This window comes from Exophiala oligosperma (genome assembly GCF_000835515.1).
Source record: "Exophiala oligosperma strain CBS 72588 unplaced genomic scaffold supercont1.25, whole genome shotgun sequence".
In the NCBI taxonomy this organism is placed as follows: domain Eukaryota; kingdom Fungi; phylum Ascomycota; class Eurotiomycetes; order Chaetothyriales; family Herpotrichiellaceae; genus Exophiala; species Exophiala oligosperma.
Window position 1 is genome coordinate 1 of NW_015622842.1, and position 18,569 is coordinate 18,569.

The 18,569-nt window shown below is 49.9% G+C and overlaps 7 protein-coding genes across 8 annotated transcripts; 5 read left to right on the forward strand and 2 right to left on the reverse strand.

Annotated features, from left to right (window-relative positions):
- Positions 1-32: 32 nt before the first annotated feature.
- Positions 33-483, forward strand: PV06_11275 (uncharacterized protein; the record flags this gene model as incomplete). The annotated part of the gene is made up of 2 exons (XM_016412921.1): positions 33-212; positions 313-483. Coding segments are annotated over 2 exons (351 nt in total), but the record flags the coding sequence as incomplete, so codon positions are not given.
- Positions 484-1,907: 1,424 nt separating this feature from the next.
- PV06_11276 (uncharacterized protein) lies at positions 1,908-2,643 on the forward strand. Its single transcript, XM_016412922.1, has 3 exons — positions 1,908-2,096; positions 2,178-2,304; positions 2,398-2,643. Exons 1-3 carry the CDS (start codon positions 1,984-1,986, stop codon positions 2,551-2,553), a joined length of 396 nt encoding a protein of 131 aa, XP_016256676.1. The 5' UTR covers positions 1,908-1,983; the 3' UTR covers positions 2,554-2,643.
- Positions 2,644-7,428: 4,785 nt separating this feature from the next.
- On the forward strand, positions 7,429-7,752 carry PV06_11277 (uncharacterized protein; the record flags this gene model as incomplete). Its single annotated transcript, XM_016412923.1, has 1 exon — positions 7,429-7,752. The coding sequence occupies one exon, from the start codon at positions 7,429-7,431 to the stop codon at positions 7,750-7,752; it is 324 nt and encodes a 107-aa protein (XP_016256677.1).
- Positions 7,753-7,854: 102 nt separating this feature from the next.
- PV06_11278 (uncharacterized protein) lies at positions 7,855-8,319 on the forward strand (the record flags this gene model as incomplete). Its single annotated transcript, XM_016412924.1, has 2 exons — positions 7,855-8,061; positions 8,161-8,319. The coding sequence occupies 2 exons, from the start codon at positions 7,855-7,857 to the stop codon at positions 8,317-8,319; spliced, it is 366 nt and encodes a 121-aa protein (XP_016256678.1).
- Positions 8,320-9,635: 1,316 nt separating this feature from the next.
- Positions 9,636-10,366, forward strand: PV06_11279 (uncharacterized protein; the record flags this gene model as incomplete). Its single annotated transcript, XM_016412925.1, has 2 exons — positions 9,636-9,662; positions 9,719-10,366. 2 exons carry the CDS (start codon positions 9,636-9,638, stop codon positions 10,364-10,366), a joined length of 675 nt encoding a protein of 224 aa, XP_016256679.1.
- A 252-nt stretch (positions 10,367-10,618) lies between these two features.
- On the reverse strand, positions 10,619-12,415 carry PV06_11280. Of its 2 annotated transcripts, XM_016412926.1 has the most exons (5): positions 12,168-12,415; positions 11,978-12,086; positions 11,661-11,924; positions 11,451-11,604; positions 10,619-11,385 (listed from the first exon to the last, which is right to left on the reverse strand). In XM_016412926.1, exons 1-5 carry the CDS (start codon positions 12,372-12,374, stop codon positions 10,716-10,718), a joined length of 1,404 nt encoding a protein of 467 aa, XP_016256680.1. In that variant the 5' UTR covers positions 12,375-12,415; the 3' UTR covers positions 10,619-10,715. The 2 variants fall into 2 exon arrangements, with proteins under 2 accessions (XP_016256680.1, XP_016256681.1); XM_016412927.1 differs by lacking the exon at positions 12,168-12,415 and having other exon boundaries at positions 11,978-12,112.
- Positions 12,416-15,234: 2,819 nt separating this feature from the next.
- On the reverse strand, positions 15,235-17,930 carry PV06_11281 (uncharacterized protein; the record flags this gene model as incomplete). Its single annotated transcript, XM_016412928.1, has 3 exons — positions 15,235-17,368; positions 17,430-17,749; positions 17,805-17,930. The coding sequence occupies 3 exons, from the start codon at positions 17,928-17,930 to the stop codon at positions 15,235-15,237; spliced, it is 2,580 nt and encodes an 859-aa protein (XP_016256682.1).
- Positions 17,931-18,569: the final 639 nt, after the last annotated feature.

Here is an 18,569-nt window from a genome sequence, read left to right on the forward strand (position 1 = left end):
GTGCTATAGGATTTTTCGTCGGAGGTAAGAAGACCACCAAAGCGAATGGGGCCACAAGATTCATTCCTGGCTCGCATCTATGGAAGCACGACACTCCACCAGCAGAAGACTTGTGCGTCTATGCCGAGTTGGAACCTGGGGATGGCTTCATCATGCTTGCATCCTGCTATCACGGTGGCTCCGCAAACACGACAACGAATCAAGAGCGTTTGGTTTACAGTTGTTTTATGACAAAGGGATATCTCAGACAAGTACTGAATGCTCCATACTGAACCCCGAACTTTTGCTGCAGACTGACATTGTTGCGAACAGGAAGAGAACCAGTATCTGAACAATTCGCCCGAAGTACTAGCCTCGCTCTACGATGACGAGATGCTGAAGCTCATTGGTTACAATCTCAGCGCACCATTCTTAGGCTGGATCAAAGAAGGACATCCTTTGGCTGCTCTTGGTAGGGCACAGCCTCTGGGAGATATGTACTAGACACGCCGAGTGCTTCTCTCTATCGTCGATGAAGAGGCTTCAGAGACAGTTTGGGGACCTGGCCGCAAAGTCAATCTATAAAGCTCTGCTGCTCCCTTCTCCTGCTTCTTCTGCGTCTGCCAAAAACTCATCTATCGTCCTGAATGTGAGCCCGTTGAAATACTTTTCTCGCTGCCTCGTCAATTTTTCCTGAGGCAGGAGGCCTGCGCCTGAAATGCTCCAAAGTTCATACTGCGCAGCTATGACGTCGTCCTTGCTGCTCGACGCATCAGCCTCCTGTTTCTCTATGACCTCTTTAGACCTATGGCTGACTCTCAGCGCTGTGCCCCTGGCTTTGAATTTCTCGGCGACAGCATTCCAGGTTGTTGTCTCGCCGCAGACGTAGATGGTCTGTTCCCAGGTCGGAAATTCAAAGAGACGGACAATAGCCTTGGCTGCATCCCGGACAGGAGTAAAACCAACCTTCTCGTTGCCAGTGCCGGGGATTCGGATAGTTCCAGCGGCCAGATCTACGGGATGGTTTTCGCCAATGTCTTTGATGTACCGATGCGATGCTGGAACAAGATAGTCGGTCAACCAGCCGAGATTGAACAATGTCCATCGTATCTCGGTCTGTTCGCGCAGCGCTTTCCGTACTGGCTCGTGGTTTGCATAATAGAAGGTGGGTTGGTCAGGATAGTCGTCCGTATTGCCGGCATACTCGGAGGGAATTAACGATTTGCACTTCGGAGATTGCTGGCAGGCCTCGAGAAGGGCAAGATGGGCGGTCGTGAAGCCCAAAGTATAGTCGAAAATGGCGGAGATAAGGCCGTCACAGTCAGACAAGGCCGAAGTCAGTGTGGCAACCGAAGTGTAGTCGACAGTGGCGAAGGTGATGTCCGACCGCATGAACCAAGCAGGTTGCGAGCGTGAAAGGACGACCACATCATGTCCGGCGAAGAGGAGCTCTTCGGTAAGGTACTTGGCCAAATCGCCAGCACCTGCGATAGCGATTTTCATTTCTTGTAATGTGCTTGCTGGTCAGAGAAAGGAGCGTCCTTGAATGCACACCTTTATTCAAGCAAGCTGTGCACACTCATGAAGCAATAAAATCACTGCGCATGTGTTCTGACATGGCATGACCGACCAGGACTATGCTACGGATTCCTTTATGGAGAGTTTGTGAATGTTAGCCCGCCTCTGTCGGACAAAGCGTTCGGCTGAACTGGTCGTTGTCGCCTACCACATTCGTCCAAGCCCAATCTGGTGTCGGCAGGCTTATCAGCTCCGACTCGGGTGGCGGTCTAAAAACACGCTGCAAAAGTATGTCGGAAGGGAACGACGCCAACTGCTCAGCATTTTTGAGCGCATTCGCTGCTTTGCGACCTCCACACATCATAAATAGCACTAAAAGATTCTATATAACATTGTTCAAAAGAGTATCCTACCACCATCATTACTCACTACAGCAGGCTTGACCCGCCGAACGGAAAGTTGTGCCATTCTGAGCAGCCACCCACGATGGCCAAGGTTTTCACCGTACCGGAGGTGGCGATGCATAACAAGAAAGAGGACCTCTTCATGATCATCCATGGCAAGGTTTACGACTGCACGGACTTCGCCGACAAACATCCGTGAGTTCCCCTGCATGTTATAGTAGACTCGACGGGCAGGCTACAAGACCTGAGGTGTTGACAACTGGCCGCCTCTTACAGTGCAGGGCATGAAATCCTTTTGGAAGTAGCCGGGAAAGAGGCCTCGGAAGCCTTTGAGGAAGTTGGGCACAGTGAAGACGCGAAGGCAATGCTTAAAGATCTTTTTGTTGGAGACTGCATCCCTCCGGTCAGTCAAAGTAACATGTCTCTAAAACTTCTCAGAGCTCGACATGCGCCAGTTCCTAATATCATGATGAAACTGATTTCTGACGATCTCTAGATCTCGTTGACTGTGAAGCGTGCATCGCACGGTAGCAATTTAGCTCGGCTTCGAAAGGAAATATGGTTAGGAGTCTTTCCTGTCGTGGTGCTGGGTGTTATCGGAGGGCTTTATGCACATAGATTATTTGGGAATGACCACGTATCAAGAACGTAAAAGGGCTTATTCACACATAATGTTATATATACTCTAGAAAGATTATACGTCATCTAATGAAACCGGCGGAGACAGTGGCGAAGATCCTAGCAGCTTGACTTCTGCTATGTATCATTCCATTGAGGAAGGAAGAAAGCAGCAGATAGATAGGTGCAACAATAGCCTCGTTTAATGATACTGTCTCAGGTTCCAGGTGATGCAGATAGTGACGAGAAGGAGGCTGCCATAGGCATAAAGTCGATCAAGCAGAAAAGTTATTACAGATGTACAACTATAAACATCTCAACAAGACGGCCTCTGACTATCATATCATGACTAGCTGCTACCAAACTCGGCAATCGACCACGCAAGGCAAGTAAAAGCAAGGGCAGCTGGTAGCGTGCGGACTCCACGGAGGGAAGTGCAATATGGGATATCCGCCAATCGCCAACAAAAGACTCCGCGGCGCATCCCCCGCACTATATCTGCATATCATTTTCTTGTTGTTCTTCCTCACCTCTACCTTTAATCCTCATAAGCAATATAGAAGAGGGACATGATCTATAACTCATCACAAGGAGACTTTATTTCACCACCTTCAATCTCCTCAATCTTTGGAACAAGATGCTTGCCCCGCAGCTCTCCTCTTAGCCATCCTGCCTCTAATCCAGAGTTCGAAAGGACAGATCTTCAGGAGGGAAAGTGCTCTTTTTGTCCTAAGCCTGCTAACTACGGAGCCTAATTTACTGCGTAATATCACCTGATTCCTCGGGCCCGAGGGGCCGGTAATCATAAGCGAGGTCTCAAGTTTCGGGTGGTAGACTGACGTCCAAGATCTGTTCATGTTCATCAAAACCGAACCGTCCTCAATTGATACGTGCTGCGAGAAAGACGTCAAGAAATCCTGGTCTTCTCTCGTGCCTTCAGTGTCTAATATGGCAGCGGACGTATCGCATATCTCGCACTCTCATCAGCCGCGAAAGCCTCGAAGAGAAAAGAAGCGTACGAAGCACTCGAAGACGTACTCTGGCTGCTGGACATGCCGCTCGCGTCATGTAAAATGCGATGAGACAAAGCCAAGCTGTCTGCGGTGCAAGCGTGCCACATTAGGTTGTGGTGGGTATGGCATCAAATTGGTTTGGGACGATGAAACTGATACATCAACGGAAAGGCGGTCCAACCGTCGCATCTTGTTTGACGAATTTGAGGATCGCATGCCCGCCCTCAGCTCAGAATATATCGAATGGGCAGTCGATTCGTTGGATGTATTTGAGAGCGCAGAAAGCTTGATTTTGGCACCATTCACAGTCTTCACTACATCTCGAACTTCAGATCGAACTTCAGACGTGAGGCTTGACACACATTCCCTTGAAGGAGAGACCTTGGACGCGCACATAGCGAAAGGCCAAAAACTCGTCCCGTCGGTTGAACCATGGACAAATCAGGTCTTGAGCAGATGTCGCGCGCCAGGAGCGACTCTAGAGCTAAAGAACGAAGATAAAATCATGGCCGGGGATTTGTGTGCTCCACGGCCTGTCACCATTCCCTTCTTTTACGTGGCTACTCATGAACAGCGGCAGCTTCTCCACTATTGGGCGACACACCTAAGCGGACTAATGCTACCTGTCGAAAGTATCACCAATCCTTTTCAGGTAATTTATATCCCCTTGGCTATGGTTTCCCCAAGCTCGCCCTCTGCTGGAACAGGTAGTAAGGCTTTACTACACGCTATTTGTGCTATCGCAGCTTTCTTTCGAGCACGTCATGAATCGCAGCCTGGCGACCTAAACAGCGTTGGTACTAAATATCATCGTCTGAGCCTTAACTGCTTACGAAGAGCTCTAATGACAAATGACCAAGATCAGAAGGAAGCCATCTTAGCGACGATAATCGCTCTATCTACACTTGAACTCATAATCGGCAATTCCTTCACCTGGCGTATACATATCGATGGTGGAAGGATATTCCTTGCAAATACTGCGTACCGGAAATCCAACAGCAACTGTCCAATATTGGTTCAGATATTTAAAGCTGTTTCTGCACTATCATGGCACAGTCCCTGTGATGCCGAAACCTCCTCATCCCGCCTAGAGCCTTCGAGCCCATGGGACAGCAAAGGGGTTGATGACGATTTCGAGGAGATTGACGAAACAGTGTATTGCCTTGATACTTTATACGGGCTTACAAAACCTGTATATGACTGCATAACACGAATTCGTCAGCTTTCAAATGTTAGCCCGTCCGAAGAAGAGCTAGTCACGCTACAAAGCAGAATACTTGCCTCCAACCCGGCCACGCTCAGTCACCCAACGAAAAGCACAACTTGTGAAGAGCTGCGACAGCATCATGCATGTGCATTCTACTATGCCTGCCTCATCCACTTTTACCGAACCCTCCGGCGGACGCCGCCATTACATGTTCAACACCTCGTTTCTCAAGGTCTCAAGCACCTCAACGCAATCCGATTTTTAGAAGCAGAGATGAATGTCGCAGGTCTTTTGTGGGCACCCTTCATCACTGCGTGCGAGGCAGAGACACCTGAGCTGCGTCGTTGCGCAATGTCCTTCTTCCGAAGTAGCAAGATTCGCGATGTAGGCAATGTCTGCTTGGCTGTTAATGTTGTACTAGAGGTATGGCGCCAACGAGATGCTATGCAATCAGACCAGGGCAATATTAGTTGGTTTACTGTAATGAAGGATCTAGGTATTGACATTCAATTTATTTGAGAATTTTAAAAAAAGAAAAAGACATAACGTACTTGATAAGCGAGTGAGACAGACAAGCGAGCTGGCCACCTCACCAGAATCATCGACGTATTTCATGACTATCCTCAACCACAACGCCTTAAATCAATTGAAACTACTCTGAATCCTCTTCCTCAGATGAGGAGATAACTACTTGACAGGTTCTTGCATTGTGTCCTGACTTCCCGCAGACGCCACAGACTCTCGGCCGCGTTTCCGTCCTCAGCTTTCGACCACTACTTCGCTGCGTTTCCTGCTTTATCTGCACTTCCACCTCATTCTGAGCCTGCAGACCTTGTCCCTCGGCTAGTGTCATGCTTCCTCCTTCGCGGAGACGTGTCCTTGGCGACGACGGCTAAGTAATGCATTCTCCTCTCGAAGTGTGTTGACTTCGGACTTTAAAAGCGCGATCTGGTGCATAATTCCAGTCGCACCCTTCGCAAACTGGTTAATGGCCTCAAGAATCGGTGTCGGAGAGCTTCCTTGATGGAGAGAGACTCCATTCTTAATGAATTCGGACTGTGAACTGGCCTCAACTAAATTATTAGGTGTTTTAGAGACCCAAGGTTGGGTGGTCTCAGGACCACCCATTTCGGGTGTTGGCTTTCGTAACTTCACATCCAACCGAGCAATAACACTTTCAGGATCCCAGGGATGAAGTCCTGCACCTCGAAAGCCTCCTTGAATATTGCTTTCTATCATAGAGCCCTGAAACGCGGCGAAAAACGCCGGAAAGAAGTCATCCTTAATAATGTGGGTGGGACCGGCTCTCATTCTCTTCTCAATTTGACGACCATACGCCTGTTTTAGTGGACCAAAGCACCCAACATCTAGACGCTGAAGTATGTGAGATGAATGGGGAGGCATACAGAGAGTAACAATATTATGATCCTTGCAGTAGAGCTCAAAGTCGGTCGAGTGATGACTTCCATGCCCATCGAGGATAAGAAGACGATATTGACCCGAGGTTCGAGGCTTAGTGTACTTCTCAAAGTGCTGAATCCATTCTAGGCCTCTCTCATTAGTGGTCCAGCCGTTTGGGGAGGTAGCGATTACCCAGTCGTGGGGGAGAGTGCTATTTAGGTACCAAGTTGAGAGATGATATTTACCGGAAACGATAATGTACGGAGGGACGGTCCAGCCCTTCGCGTTGACACCTTGAATGACTGTAACCCATTCTCGATCACCAGGTTGGACCAGTTTCGTATTAGAAAGTCTTTCGGCGCTTGTTACGACCATACCTGTTGAGATAATGCCCATCATAAACCCGGTCTCATCGAAGTTGAAAATATCTGAGTCCACGATGCCATACTTAGTGATTGTGTTCTTCACGAGCGAGAACCAATCACGAATCACATCCGGATCTTCGCATTGAGCCCTCTTATAGTCGTACCGACGAAAGAAACGCGTCCGGAGCTCTGGTTGTCGCTTGACAAAGTTTGCGGCCCAGCGCTTCCCGACCTGCGGCGTGTCGCGCTCCGCGAGCAGTCGATTGGCCATATGTTCCACCTCACACAACCGGGGAGGGAATGATCGAGAGTCTAAGTCAAGGACATGTTGAATAATCGTCTTCTCCTCTAGATTAGTCAATTTCCGGGAATTGGGTGTACTGTCGCGTCGAGACATGGTCCCGTTGAGACGCGTGCCTAGGGTGGCACGAGGGACTCTAAAGATCTTTGCTGCGGCTCTAGCGCTTAAATTAGGGTCTCGTTGGATTGCTTGGGCGGCAAGGAGTATCTGACTTTCTTTACAAGAATTATTCATCATGTTTGGTGGAGGAAGATGCGTTGGAAGTTGGTGGTCGCGATTTTCTGGAGAAGTGGCCAGCTCGCTTATCATCCACGTTATAAAATAATTAAATATAAAACTTAAAGTTTTTTAAAGTATATAAAGTAAAGAATTAAGCTAGCTTGTCAGGCGCGTGCAATTACGCTCGAGTACTGTGAATTTGTTTGTAAGCAAACAGATCACCACCTAACCTGCAACAATGACCTTATGGAACAAGGCCCCGAAACCGACTCTGTCCTCACGAAGCTTTTCGAGGATGATCGAAAAAGACCACTGCCCAAGGTGGAGGCTTTCGAGAACGCACCGGTAACTCTATATCAGATCATCGCCGCCCTCACCAAAGCAGGCGGATGTACCATCAATAATGTCGCAATCTCCTAGCGACCTTGCTCTTATTCAGAAAGACGTTCAGCCCTTTCTCGACGCTGACAAGCCTTGGGACGGAGACTTTTTCCCTCGTGAGACACGCCGGATTAATGGCTTAGCCGCCAAATCCAAAGTCTTCATGGAGAAGATTGTTTGTGACAAGACGCACCAGTCTGTGTGCACCAAGCTTCTCTCTAGCACATCAAAGAACTACCTAGGGCAGGAGCTCCAGGCCAGCACCAGCTACCCACAGCTCAACAACACATTCACTTTGCGATCGGGCCTGGCGCTGCTGCACAGCCCTTGCATCGTGACGATGTGATCCATCACCGTGTTTTGAAACAGATGCCTGCAGAGGATTACGAGATTGGGCAAGACACCGGTATTGGCTTTTTCGTGGGTGGCAGAAAGACGACCAAGGCAAATGGAGCATCGAAGGTTCATTCCTGGCTCGCATCTCTGGGATCATGACACACCGCCGAGTGAGGATCTCGCGGTCTACGCAGAACTGGATCCCGGCGACGCGTTCATCATGCTCTCATCGTGTTATCACGGCGGATCAGCGAACACGACCACAGACGAGGTACGATTTGTATACAGTTGTCTCATGACCAAAGGATTTCTCAGCCAGGTACGTCCTAACGCTCAGAAATACGAAAATTGAACAGCCGGGTTTGTGCTTTAGCGTTACCTCCTGCTGATCTGTGACTGGATGATGGAATAAAACCAGGATCTGAACAACGATCCCGAGAAGCTGAAAGAACTTTATTATGACCAGATGCTCAAACTCATCGATTACAACCTTAGTGCACCATTTCTCGGATGGATTAAAGATGGTCATCCTTTGGCGGCCCTGGGAAGACAACAGCCGGTGGGAGACATGTATTGATATACGGTACTGCCTGACCCAACACACTGGCTACGATAACGCCTTCATATTGACTCTGGGGAGAATCAATAGTGTTCATAAGTCGCTTCTCTTCCCGCTGCAACGTACTCAAAACATGATAGGCTCGTGGCAATGAAAACGAGGTATATGACAGGTCGGTTGGGGGAATGCGCTGAGGTTTTCCATGTATGCCAAGTCAGTTCCGCTGTTATATATCTGAAAATGCACATCAGCTTAAAAAAGAAACTCATGAGAAGTTATTTGCCAGGCGAGCTGGTAGATCACTTGGTGGTTCTCACCAGGCAGAATCGCCAGAATTCCGATAATGTTTTCGACGTCATCGCGATTGTATCGGCGAGCCTCGTGCGGAAAGGAGGCTTTTGCATCAGAAAATCCCTGTCTAGCACCCACGGATCTTCGAGATTGCATTGAGTGAGGGCATGCGATAACGCATCGAAAGGGCCAAGCGCAACTATCCACCACACTGTGCAACATTACAGTCATGTAAAGCAAGCATGCTCCAGATAACAAGGCTCGCGAGTCAGTACACCCAGTAAGGTACTGCCAGCGGGCGATCCAACCTGCCGGTATCTGCTGGTAAGGTCGCCCAAAGACGAGCAAGTTGGATGTGGGAAGTCGATATGTGTGGCTGCACTTGCGCGATCGACATAGGACTAGACGGGCCAGGGCGGGGCATGGCAGAGTACGACAATACTGATAGTATGTTCGTTATCTCCCCTGCCTGAAAAGGGCGGAAACGCGGAGGTGTCTGAATGCGGGAGTCAACCGCGATGCTAGCCCTAACGCGCATCAAACCCGCTCCTTTTTTACTTCGCCTGATTTTACTTGACTTGACTTGACTTGGCTTGACTTGGCCTCTCTCATACCGCCGATATTTCATTAGATCACTTCAGAAACCCAACTCGGCCATTCCTACCGTTCTTATTAAGATTCTGGAGGATAGTGGCAACACTCTGAGAGCGTGGTTACAGAGGAAAAACACGACAACCCTATCCATCCGCTCTTTTCGTTCCTCAATTGGGCGGAAGGCCACAGAGAGAGCCCCTTTGGGCTGGCTGCTCGCCCTCACTCCCTTGAAGCTCAATGCTTATCTTTTGGACCTTCAATTTCTCTTCGTCACCCCTCCGCAACAAAAGGCCATATAATTGAGTGCTACAAAGCTTTGGCCTGGAACTCTGATATGTATAAATTGATGCGCCTAAGTCTTAACTCTACTTCTGCCCATCTGGTATCACATTCCAAAACACGAGCCTAGCAAATAAGGAGTTCTCGAGACCGCAGCTTCTCTTGTAAAGATGGTCAACGGCTCCCGTGGAATCGGTGTTGGCATTGCACTGGAGCTGCAAGCCGGGGCGCCAATATTCTCATCACGTACCAGAGCGCCTCGTCGCAAGCCGAAGAGATCGCGACCAAGATACGCGCCTTGGGCAGCGAGGTGCTGATCATTCAAGCAGCCGGCACAGACAAAGAGGCGCCCGCGCGGATTGTGCGCGCCGCGGTGGACAAGTGGACACATATCGACATCATCATCAACAACGCGGGTGCAGGCGATGACTGCCTGCTCGAGGATCTGACATACGAGCTGTGGGATAAGATCCTCAATACCAACCTGCAGATGGCGACATTTCTGGTCAAGGAGAGTATGCCGCATCTCGGCAAGGCACCGCGTATCGTGAACATCTCGTCCGTGATGGCGCGCATGGGCGGCGCATGGGCTACAGCATATTGCGCGTCCAAGGCGGCGCTGGAGGGCGTCACCAAGGTGTGGGCCGCGGAGCTGGGCCAGAGCCACAATGCCACTGTCAATTGCGTGAACCCGGGGCCGGTAGGCACGGACATGTGGTTGCGTGATACCGGGGCTGATGTGCTGGCCGAGTGGGATGTCAAGATGAAGGAGACGCCGGCAGCACCTAGGATTGGAACCGTGGACGACATTGCACAGATTGTGGCTTTTCTAGCAAGCGAGGAGAGCAGATGGAGTACGGGCAGCACAGTTAACGCCAACGGCGGTTTGTGCTTTGTCTGACATGAATCAGTGGCAGGGGGCATTGTTGATACAGAGATAATCAGCAATTTGCAGCATCAGTTCTGTCTGACTTGTCTGAATTCAAATGTAAAATTTGCCAGGCCGTAGTTATCAGGTGTACTGCTGCAAATCAAATGCGATCTCTCTTCCTATTTTCATTTCATCAGTGCCTTATGTAGCGCCAGTGCTGGATAGATTGCTTCAGCCTGTAAATCCGAATCTATGACTCAAGAAACATGAGATTGGGTAGTACGTTGATCCAACATCGTTTGAGTTTGTTTTACTCGTCCTACCCTGGCTGCTTCCAAGGTAAACCAAAACATCTCTATATACCAGGACGTGATTGAATCTAGTGAGCCTTATGCCATACCTCTCCCGGAATAGCATCCTGATATTCCGTAACTTCATCTAGCGCCTCCTTGATGATCCGGACGCCCCTTTTCAATTCCTCATCTGTCATAGCCATGCTCACCCCCATTCTTAGCCGTCCGGCCAACGGATACAGCACCAATCCTTTACTCAAGGCCAATCCTCCAATCTTCCGTGCTGTCACTCTCGCTGCTGGGTTCTCTCGAATCGGCACGCTAAAATCTGCACCGCGGACCTGGATATCAGCAACGTGCGGATGGCTCCTCCAGTCCTTTGTCAGCTCCAGGAACTTTGCACCGAGCTGACTCGCGCGTTCTGCCATGTGCTCTTCATCCAGAACCTTCAATGCAGCCTCAGCAGCAGCAATGGCCATGGGCGTGTGTGCGAATGTTGAGCCACTCTCGTAGGGCCCCACGACTGACATCATGGCATGATCACCCAGGACGAATGAAGCGGGGTAGGCACCAGCAGTCATAGACTTTCCGATGACGAGCAGGTCAGGGCGCACGTCATTACCGAGGTGGTTGAAGGAGAAGAACTTCCCGGTCTTGCAAGCCCCCATGCGGACTTCGTCAGCGATGAATGGGATGTCGTATTTCTTACACAGGTTGTAGACGCCTCGTGAGAAAGAAACTTCTTCTTCGAACGTACTGGCGACGATAAAAGTCAGTGACATAGGATCTGGGAATCGGTAGGGTGGGATCGATGCACATACTTTCCTGTATTGCGGATGCATTCCAAAATGATGGCACCAACTGATGCATGATGCTCGCGAAGACATTCCTCCATATCCTCTATATGCCCATACCGCAGAACCCTACCGGTCGAGGGATTGATGTTTGTCTGTTGCTTGCTGTCAAGACCGTAGGCTGACAATTCATTGTCAGTGCAGCTTCTCCCTAACCGAAACATCTTGGTGACATACCTGTTCTTGCGGGGCTAGGGTCTTGCAAGTTCCACACTCCAGACGAGAGTCCGTGGTAGCTGCCCGAGACGGCAAAAATCAGCACCTTTTCAGGAGCAATGCCTTTCACATCATGCGCATAACGTCTGGCAATCTTGCAAGCCAGATCAGTTCCCTCTGAACCAGTGACCATCGCAGAGATATTGTCATATTTAAATCTCTTGCACATCATCTCGGCAAATACCGGCCAGCGCATGTTGTGTGTAGAGGTATTGATATTGTATGCTGGACACAGGCGTTAGCAAGGACTTCTGGAGAATTCAGAGGGCATAGCTCGCCCTTATTGAGCTGCTCCGTCATCGCTGCAATTATCTTCGGGTGGCAATGTCCCTGGTTACAAGAACTGAACATGCAGATGAAGTCGAGGTATTCTTTCCCGTCTACATCCTGTAGTTTTCTACATCTCAGCCCGGTCTCTCATTCTCCATCCATCGGCTAAAACAACTTGGGAAATTTGCTTGCACGAACCCATAATTTTGCACCTTTGCCTCGCTCGAAGAATCCAGGCAGGGGGGTAAAGCCTCCAACTGTGTACTGCGCCTCCAGGTCAAGCAGATGCTGTGTTGCTCTCGACAGGACAACCTGCTTGTGCACAACCTCTGCAGGCAGCAGTCCGTCCGGGGGCGCAGTGGTCGCATTGGACAAATTGATATCGGCAGTGGTAGCTGATGGCATTGTGGCGAATGCTCCGGCAATAAGATTGATTGTGAAAATGACGCAGCCGGATCAGATTGCAGAGGCCCCAGGGAGAATGTGCGGCGCGTGCTATAATTTATATCGCTCGTGGAGACGCGTTCTCTCTTTCGAGATTGGTCCATCGCTCCAGCTGACACGAACAAACCCCGGGCATGGATCTCTGCCAGATGGACGTGCAAGGCATGTCATATACGCTAGGTAGGGTGGGTTTTCTTGTCCCCTGATAATCTCGCTCCTCGCTGCTTCTAGAGGTGAAGGCCCATAGTCGAGATGAAGGAAAAGGGAAAGTGACACAAGGGGAAACTGACAGCGATAAGCGGCGATAAGGTACATGTAATTCAGGACCCTAACCTAGCACGCACTAGAGCACTAGGGTAGAATAGGGCTACCTTCAATAAGATACGGTACATTACCTTAGGTATGTAGGTACCCGTTTAACCTCGCAAAAGAAGGCACGTTAAGGCACGTTAAGGCACGATAAGGCACGTGAGATCTACCTTATGTAAGTGCGTCTGTGGCTTCGGTAGCTTCACCAAGGCAACGTCCCTTACCCAGGTACATGTACCTGTCGTACGCGTGCCCCCTTAGCTTGGCTGTGCTGTGCTGCTCTGTTCTGCCATGAGATCACGGTCAGGGTCAGGTAAGGTAAGGGACCCCGAGGGTAGTTTTAGCTGCGTACCTTGTGACGGCTATTATCGACTACAGTCACTTGACCTTCCTCTCAAACGCCAACCCGGACACAGAAGGCGAACCTACAGCCCGTACCCTGCCCTCGTCCCATTGTTGTGCATATACGAGTACAGAGTAGTAGTCATGCCGTCTGCCTTACTACTGTGGTATTCTAGCACTGGACTTGTACCGTTCTGCCTGTTGTGATATGAGGCTCAACCGACTATTATAACGTCGATGAAAGTCTTATGGAATCATTCCGCGTGCTTGGAAATCGTGAGGAAGCTTCTAGTATGTTACTTTGATGTATATATGTGCCTCTACTTCTTCAAGAAGCAGAGAAACAAGTTAAAATATAAGCTTCCACTGCTACAATTCGCAACTAGAGTGTCGTCGCTGCATCAAGGGATACTGTCGATATGCTTCACGGATATAGTTAGAGGGAGTACATAGAACATTGAGCAGCGTAGAGGCGTGGTAAAAGGGGTCGATATCAGGAATGATGGCGGGCGCCAATGGCGGCCATCACCATCGTCGTCAGGTTATCTACTAGGGTGTTTCCGCCTCTTGAGAATATTGTAGGGATAGAGATAGACGATTGGTGATACTATCTGTAAGCCCATATTCGGTGTTTAAAGCTTTGTCGCCACGACCCACCTTCCAACTGTCTTTTCTCTCTTGGAATTTCCGTGCTCAGGTATTATATTGTGGTGGAGCTAATTGGGCTTAGTGGCAGGAGGGCGAGGTATTTGGCTTTGAACAACAGTTTTCCTTTATCACACAAGGCAGGCAGGTAGGCAACAACAACGACATCGATTGCAGCTTTCAGTACATGAATTTCCTCGTTCTCAAGCCGCCGTGTAGGCACCCCGGATAGGCACTTACAGGTATCTACAGCGCCACTCAGGGCAAGCACTTGCAGGCTCACAGGATAGGTGCTTGCAGCACTCAGGACAGGCATTCATAGGCGTACTCAGGACCGCCATGCATACTGAAGGTGCCTGTACAATAGTACAGCCCGGTTGCTCCTGCGCTCTCCCACCCCGTTGGCTCTGTCGAGACAACACACGGTTATTCCTTCACAATATCTAGATGGCAAAGGGTTGGATGAATTCCACACGATTACTCTACAAAAATCAACCAATCAACTGCGTCCCATCCACCGACGCAAGAGAGATCTCATCTCCTTCTATCATTCCTTCAATGTGTCCGACGTTGTGGCCTGTTCTCTATTCGCCCACAATCTAGGGAGACCGGCCACCAACACAGCACAACCAACGTCATCCTATGATTTTTCTTCCTACGGTCCTCAACACTATTCTCCAACCGCGTGCAGCGTCGGCAATTCGGATTTCAATGGGCTTTGAGAGAGGCGCGAGGGGTCCAGCACGTTTTCAACTGAACTAATTACAAGGATCCGTGGTTGTGTTCGCGGGTCGACGATGTTGTGTACGTGGGAATCGAGGCTGCCCTGCCACCCTGCCTAACATTTTTGTGCGTGTGGTTCGAACTCGGAGGGGCCGTCCTTGTGCTTTTGGAGCAGCGCTCCTAATGCAACCTCAGCGTCCGGAATGTCCAAGTCGCTATAAGACATTCCCCGATTAGCAGTCCCGAGAAGATCCTCGAATTCGCCGTGATCGAAAATGTATCCCAGCTCATAGGCCTCGTTGCTCACTCTCTACTAGTAGAGAAAAGACAAAACTTGTCAAGCATATATCCAAAACTGGGTTTGAGTAATAGCTTTAGCCTCTTGCTTTCCTGTAAATACATACTGGCCGTTGAGAGGAAGTCCTACGTCGTTTTTGCTGATAAGGAGGCTCTCCTATGCGATGATAGCTATTCCCTGGTCTTCCTCTCCTTGGGGTATGAGACTCGGACTGCTGGTACGCACTGCCGCGGCAGAGTGGGCCAGTACTGGTGATGGACGACATCGAATAGTTGGCTGCGCGTCCTCTTCGTGAGGCTTGACAGCTGGGTCACAGTCGGTTAATATTTTGGCTGAACGATGTGATGCTTCGTTTTAGAATAGAAACTAGTCATGGGTAGAGTTTAAATGGCGCGATATTGAATGCATCGCAGTGATGTTCGACCCTTATATTCCCGGAGTCTGAGCAATCAAGTTGAGACCTACGAAAGATCATTTGTCAAGTTGTCCTGCCTGTCTTCTCATTCACCATTCTAGCCGTTCGTCAACGCTCACCTCGGCCATCAGCATATTTTCATCGCCGGCATTCCTTCCAACCTCCAGAAGATAGACGCCTTTCTCTGTAATCCATCTTCCATCCCAGTGCGCCAGGCCCCTCTTCTCGAGACCCAGAGTCACTGTACGCATTTCGCCCGCGGCCAAGGTGCCTGTCTTCTCAAACGATCTGAGTTCCCGGACCCCAGCACCACCGAGGAGGGATGAGTACAGCTGAACAACCTCCTGGCCGGCCGTCTTTCCGGTATTGCTGACTTCTGCAGTAAGATCCCATCCTGAGGTTGTCTCCGACGTCTCAAGGTTGGAGATGTTGAAAGTCGAGTATCCAAGGCCATAGCCGAACCAGTATCTCGGTTTGACCCCTTCATGAAGATACCAGCGATATCCGACAAGTGTCTCTTCGGCATAGTCGACTTGTCCATCTACCCCAGGCCACGTGTGCTTAAACCTCTGGAAATCCATATCGCTGTATTTGAATGGCCAGCTGATGGGAAGTCGACCTGAGGGATTGACCCTACCAATGAGAACATCGCAGAGAGCGTTACCAGCCTCCTGACCACCATACCATGCTTGGACGATGGTGCTGGCCTCAGTTTCCCAATCCATCTCTACGGGTGATCCTGACTGATTGACAATGACCACATTTTCAGGATGGGAGACAGACCTGAGGAGGGTTTGCACAAGCGCGTCTTGTTTCCCGGGGAGGGACATTGTGGTACGATCGTGGCCTTCGCCCTCCCAATCCTCATTTAAGCCAAGGACGAGAATTGTGATATCGCTCCTTTGGGCAAGAGCAAGAGCATCTGCAATCGGATTCTCTGGGAGCTGCTCGAGGAAACCAAACCGTACGCTAGGTTGAATGCCATAGACATAGTTGGCGTCGGATTGATTGGAATCTGGCTTCACAGAGAGTTTGGAAGACGAGTCGATGCGGACCTCGTATGAACGGCCAGCAGTCATATACAGCTTCCCTCGCTTCTCCGCGCTGCCAAAACAATAAAATGTTTCGGCAGGACCAAACCAATCATAGTTGTCAATGAGAAGATCATTGTTCACATAGAGTCGAGCATTGCCAACACTCGCTATACCGAAATCGTGCATTCCAGAAGACTTTGGCGTAACCGTAGTTGAAAGACGAAAGGAATATGGATCTCCTTTCTCGGACAGCCCAGCGGGTGCGGTGTCAGAAAGATCGATATTAGAACTGTTGCGGTACTGAGTTTCCAGAATTGGCCCGGAAAAGTCTGTCGATGCAAAAAAGTCGAGGCGGAGCATGTGCTTTTGTTGCATTCCGGGGAGCCGCCGCGGAGAATGCCATTGCTCATTAGATGCTAAAGGAAGGTACTTGTAGCTAAATGCACCGGGGGAATGCTCGACATCGACTTTAATATCCAAACTTGCCGTTATAGCTTTGAATGCCTCCATAGGATGGGTCTGATAGTGTTGATTCAGGTTCGATGAGCCACCGCCACTTGGTGTTCCATGGAAAGAGTTGGGACCAATAAATGCGACTCTCTTGCCATGAATTTTATCGGGAGTCAGTGGCAGCATCTCCTTCGAATTCTTCAGGAGAACTATCCCATCAGCTGCCACCGACCGCAATAATTGCTGATCAAGGTCGGTGTACGAAGACGTCTCCGTTCTATTGCGAGATTCCACGACCTCAGTTGCAGACAGGCCGAGCAAATTCTTCCCTCTTAACAGTCGCAGCACCCGAGAGCATGAGGCATCGATTGCCTTAAGAATTTCTTCGTCTGGTGCCTTCTGCAGATGAGCAAGAAGGTTGGCCCCACGGTGCGCAGCAGGTCCTGGCATTTCCAGGTCAAGCCCAGCCAGCAGACTCTCTGCCATAGAATTTGTTCCTCCCCAATCACTCATGACTACCCCATCAAAACCCCATTCGTTTCGAAGAGTTTCCGTAAGAAGTTTGCGGTTCATGTCCATGTGGAGACCATTTACGCAGTTGTAGGCGGTCATAACGCAAGTTGGTGGATTTGCTGACTTGACAGTCATTTCAAATGGACGCAGATATATCTCTCTCAGGGTCCGCTCGCTAGCGTTCACGTTAATAATGAAACGTCCTTCTTCTTGTTCGTTGGCGACACTAGGGCATTGCATAAGTCAGTAGCTTCCAGGGCTTCAAGGCTTAAACGAGCATGTCTCACAAATGCTTCACCGTTGCACCAACTTCTCCCGATTCCTGAAGGCCGCTAATGTATTCGACTGCCAGCTTACCGCTAAGCAAGGGGTCTTCACTGAATGATTCGAAGTTTCTTCCGCCTAGTGGGTTGCGAGCGCAGCATATCGTAGGCGCCAGAAGCACATGGGCGGCTTTTGTCTTTGCCTCTTCGCACAACAGTCTGCCAATAGCCCTCACAGCCTTGGTGGACCAGGTTGCAGCTTGAGCGACGGGAGCTGGAAGTAAGGCCGACGTTGGACCATCGACGGTGGACTTGCCCCTTGCACCACAAGGGCCATCCGTCGTCTTTGACTGGCCTTAGAAATGATCTCTCACTCATGGTACGGTTTTGGCTTCTTACCTTCAGCGATCCTATTCCTAGTCTTGCAACCTCTTGGGTCTGCCACCCATCAGCCCCTGCCAGCAGACTTACCTTCTCCTGCAGCGACAGCTGTGAGAGTAAGTATCCAACATCGCAGGCGACCATGGTTGATCCCGGGTCTGAACAGTACGGTTGAGGACGAGGTTCGAAGAGTGCGGCCGCTAGGACGAGGCAGACGTCAATGGGGATGGTAGTATATAGATCAATCCTGAATGTCTTTTATCTTCAACTTTTATTATTCTGGAGGACTAGACCAGGGGCTAGGACATGTCGCCTATTCTTCCTTGGTCCGGACCCAGGCAAACACGGAGTGCCACATGCTGAAAAACTGTGATCGCCACCCGGAAGCATCCCGCATTCGCTCTTTCCTAGTAACTAGGTAGTAAAGCGTATGACTCTTTATCGAGGATTTTACCGTAGTTTCCCCGCCTTACGTAGCCTAGTAGTTTTTCCAAATCGGGGAGAGAATTCGCTGATGCATGCCTATCTCGTAGACGGCTGTCTGTTGTTTTGCCCGGAGACTGACCATGCCCGCGGGAGTGGAGTTAGCGTTAGCTGGGGATTCTATAAATGAATCCAAGAGAGCCACAAGGATTTGAATGTCTAACATTGTTACTCCATTATTTTCTGTCTCTTCCTGGCTCAGGCCAACCCAGCTATTACCATGGCTCACGACGGTGGGAAGGGGAGGTTTATCCTCTTCACATGTGCCTTCATAGCAATCATGAACTCTACTACTCTGGG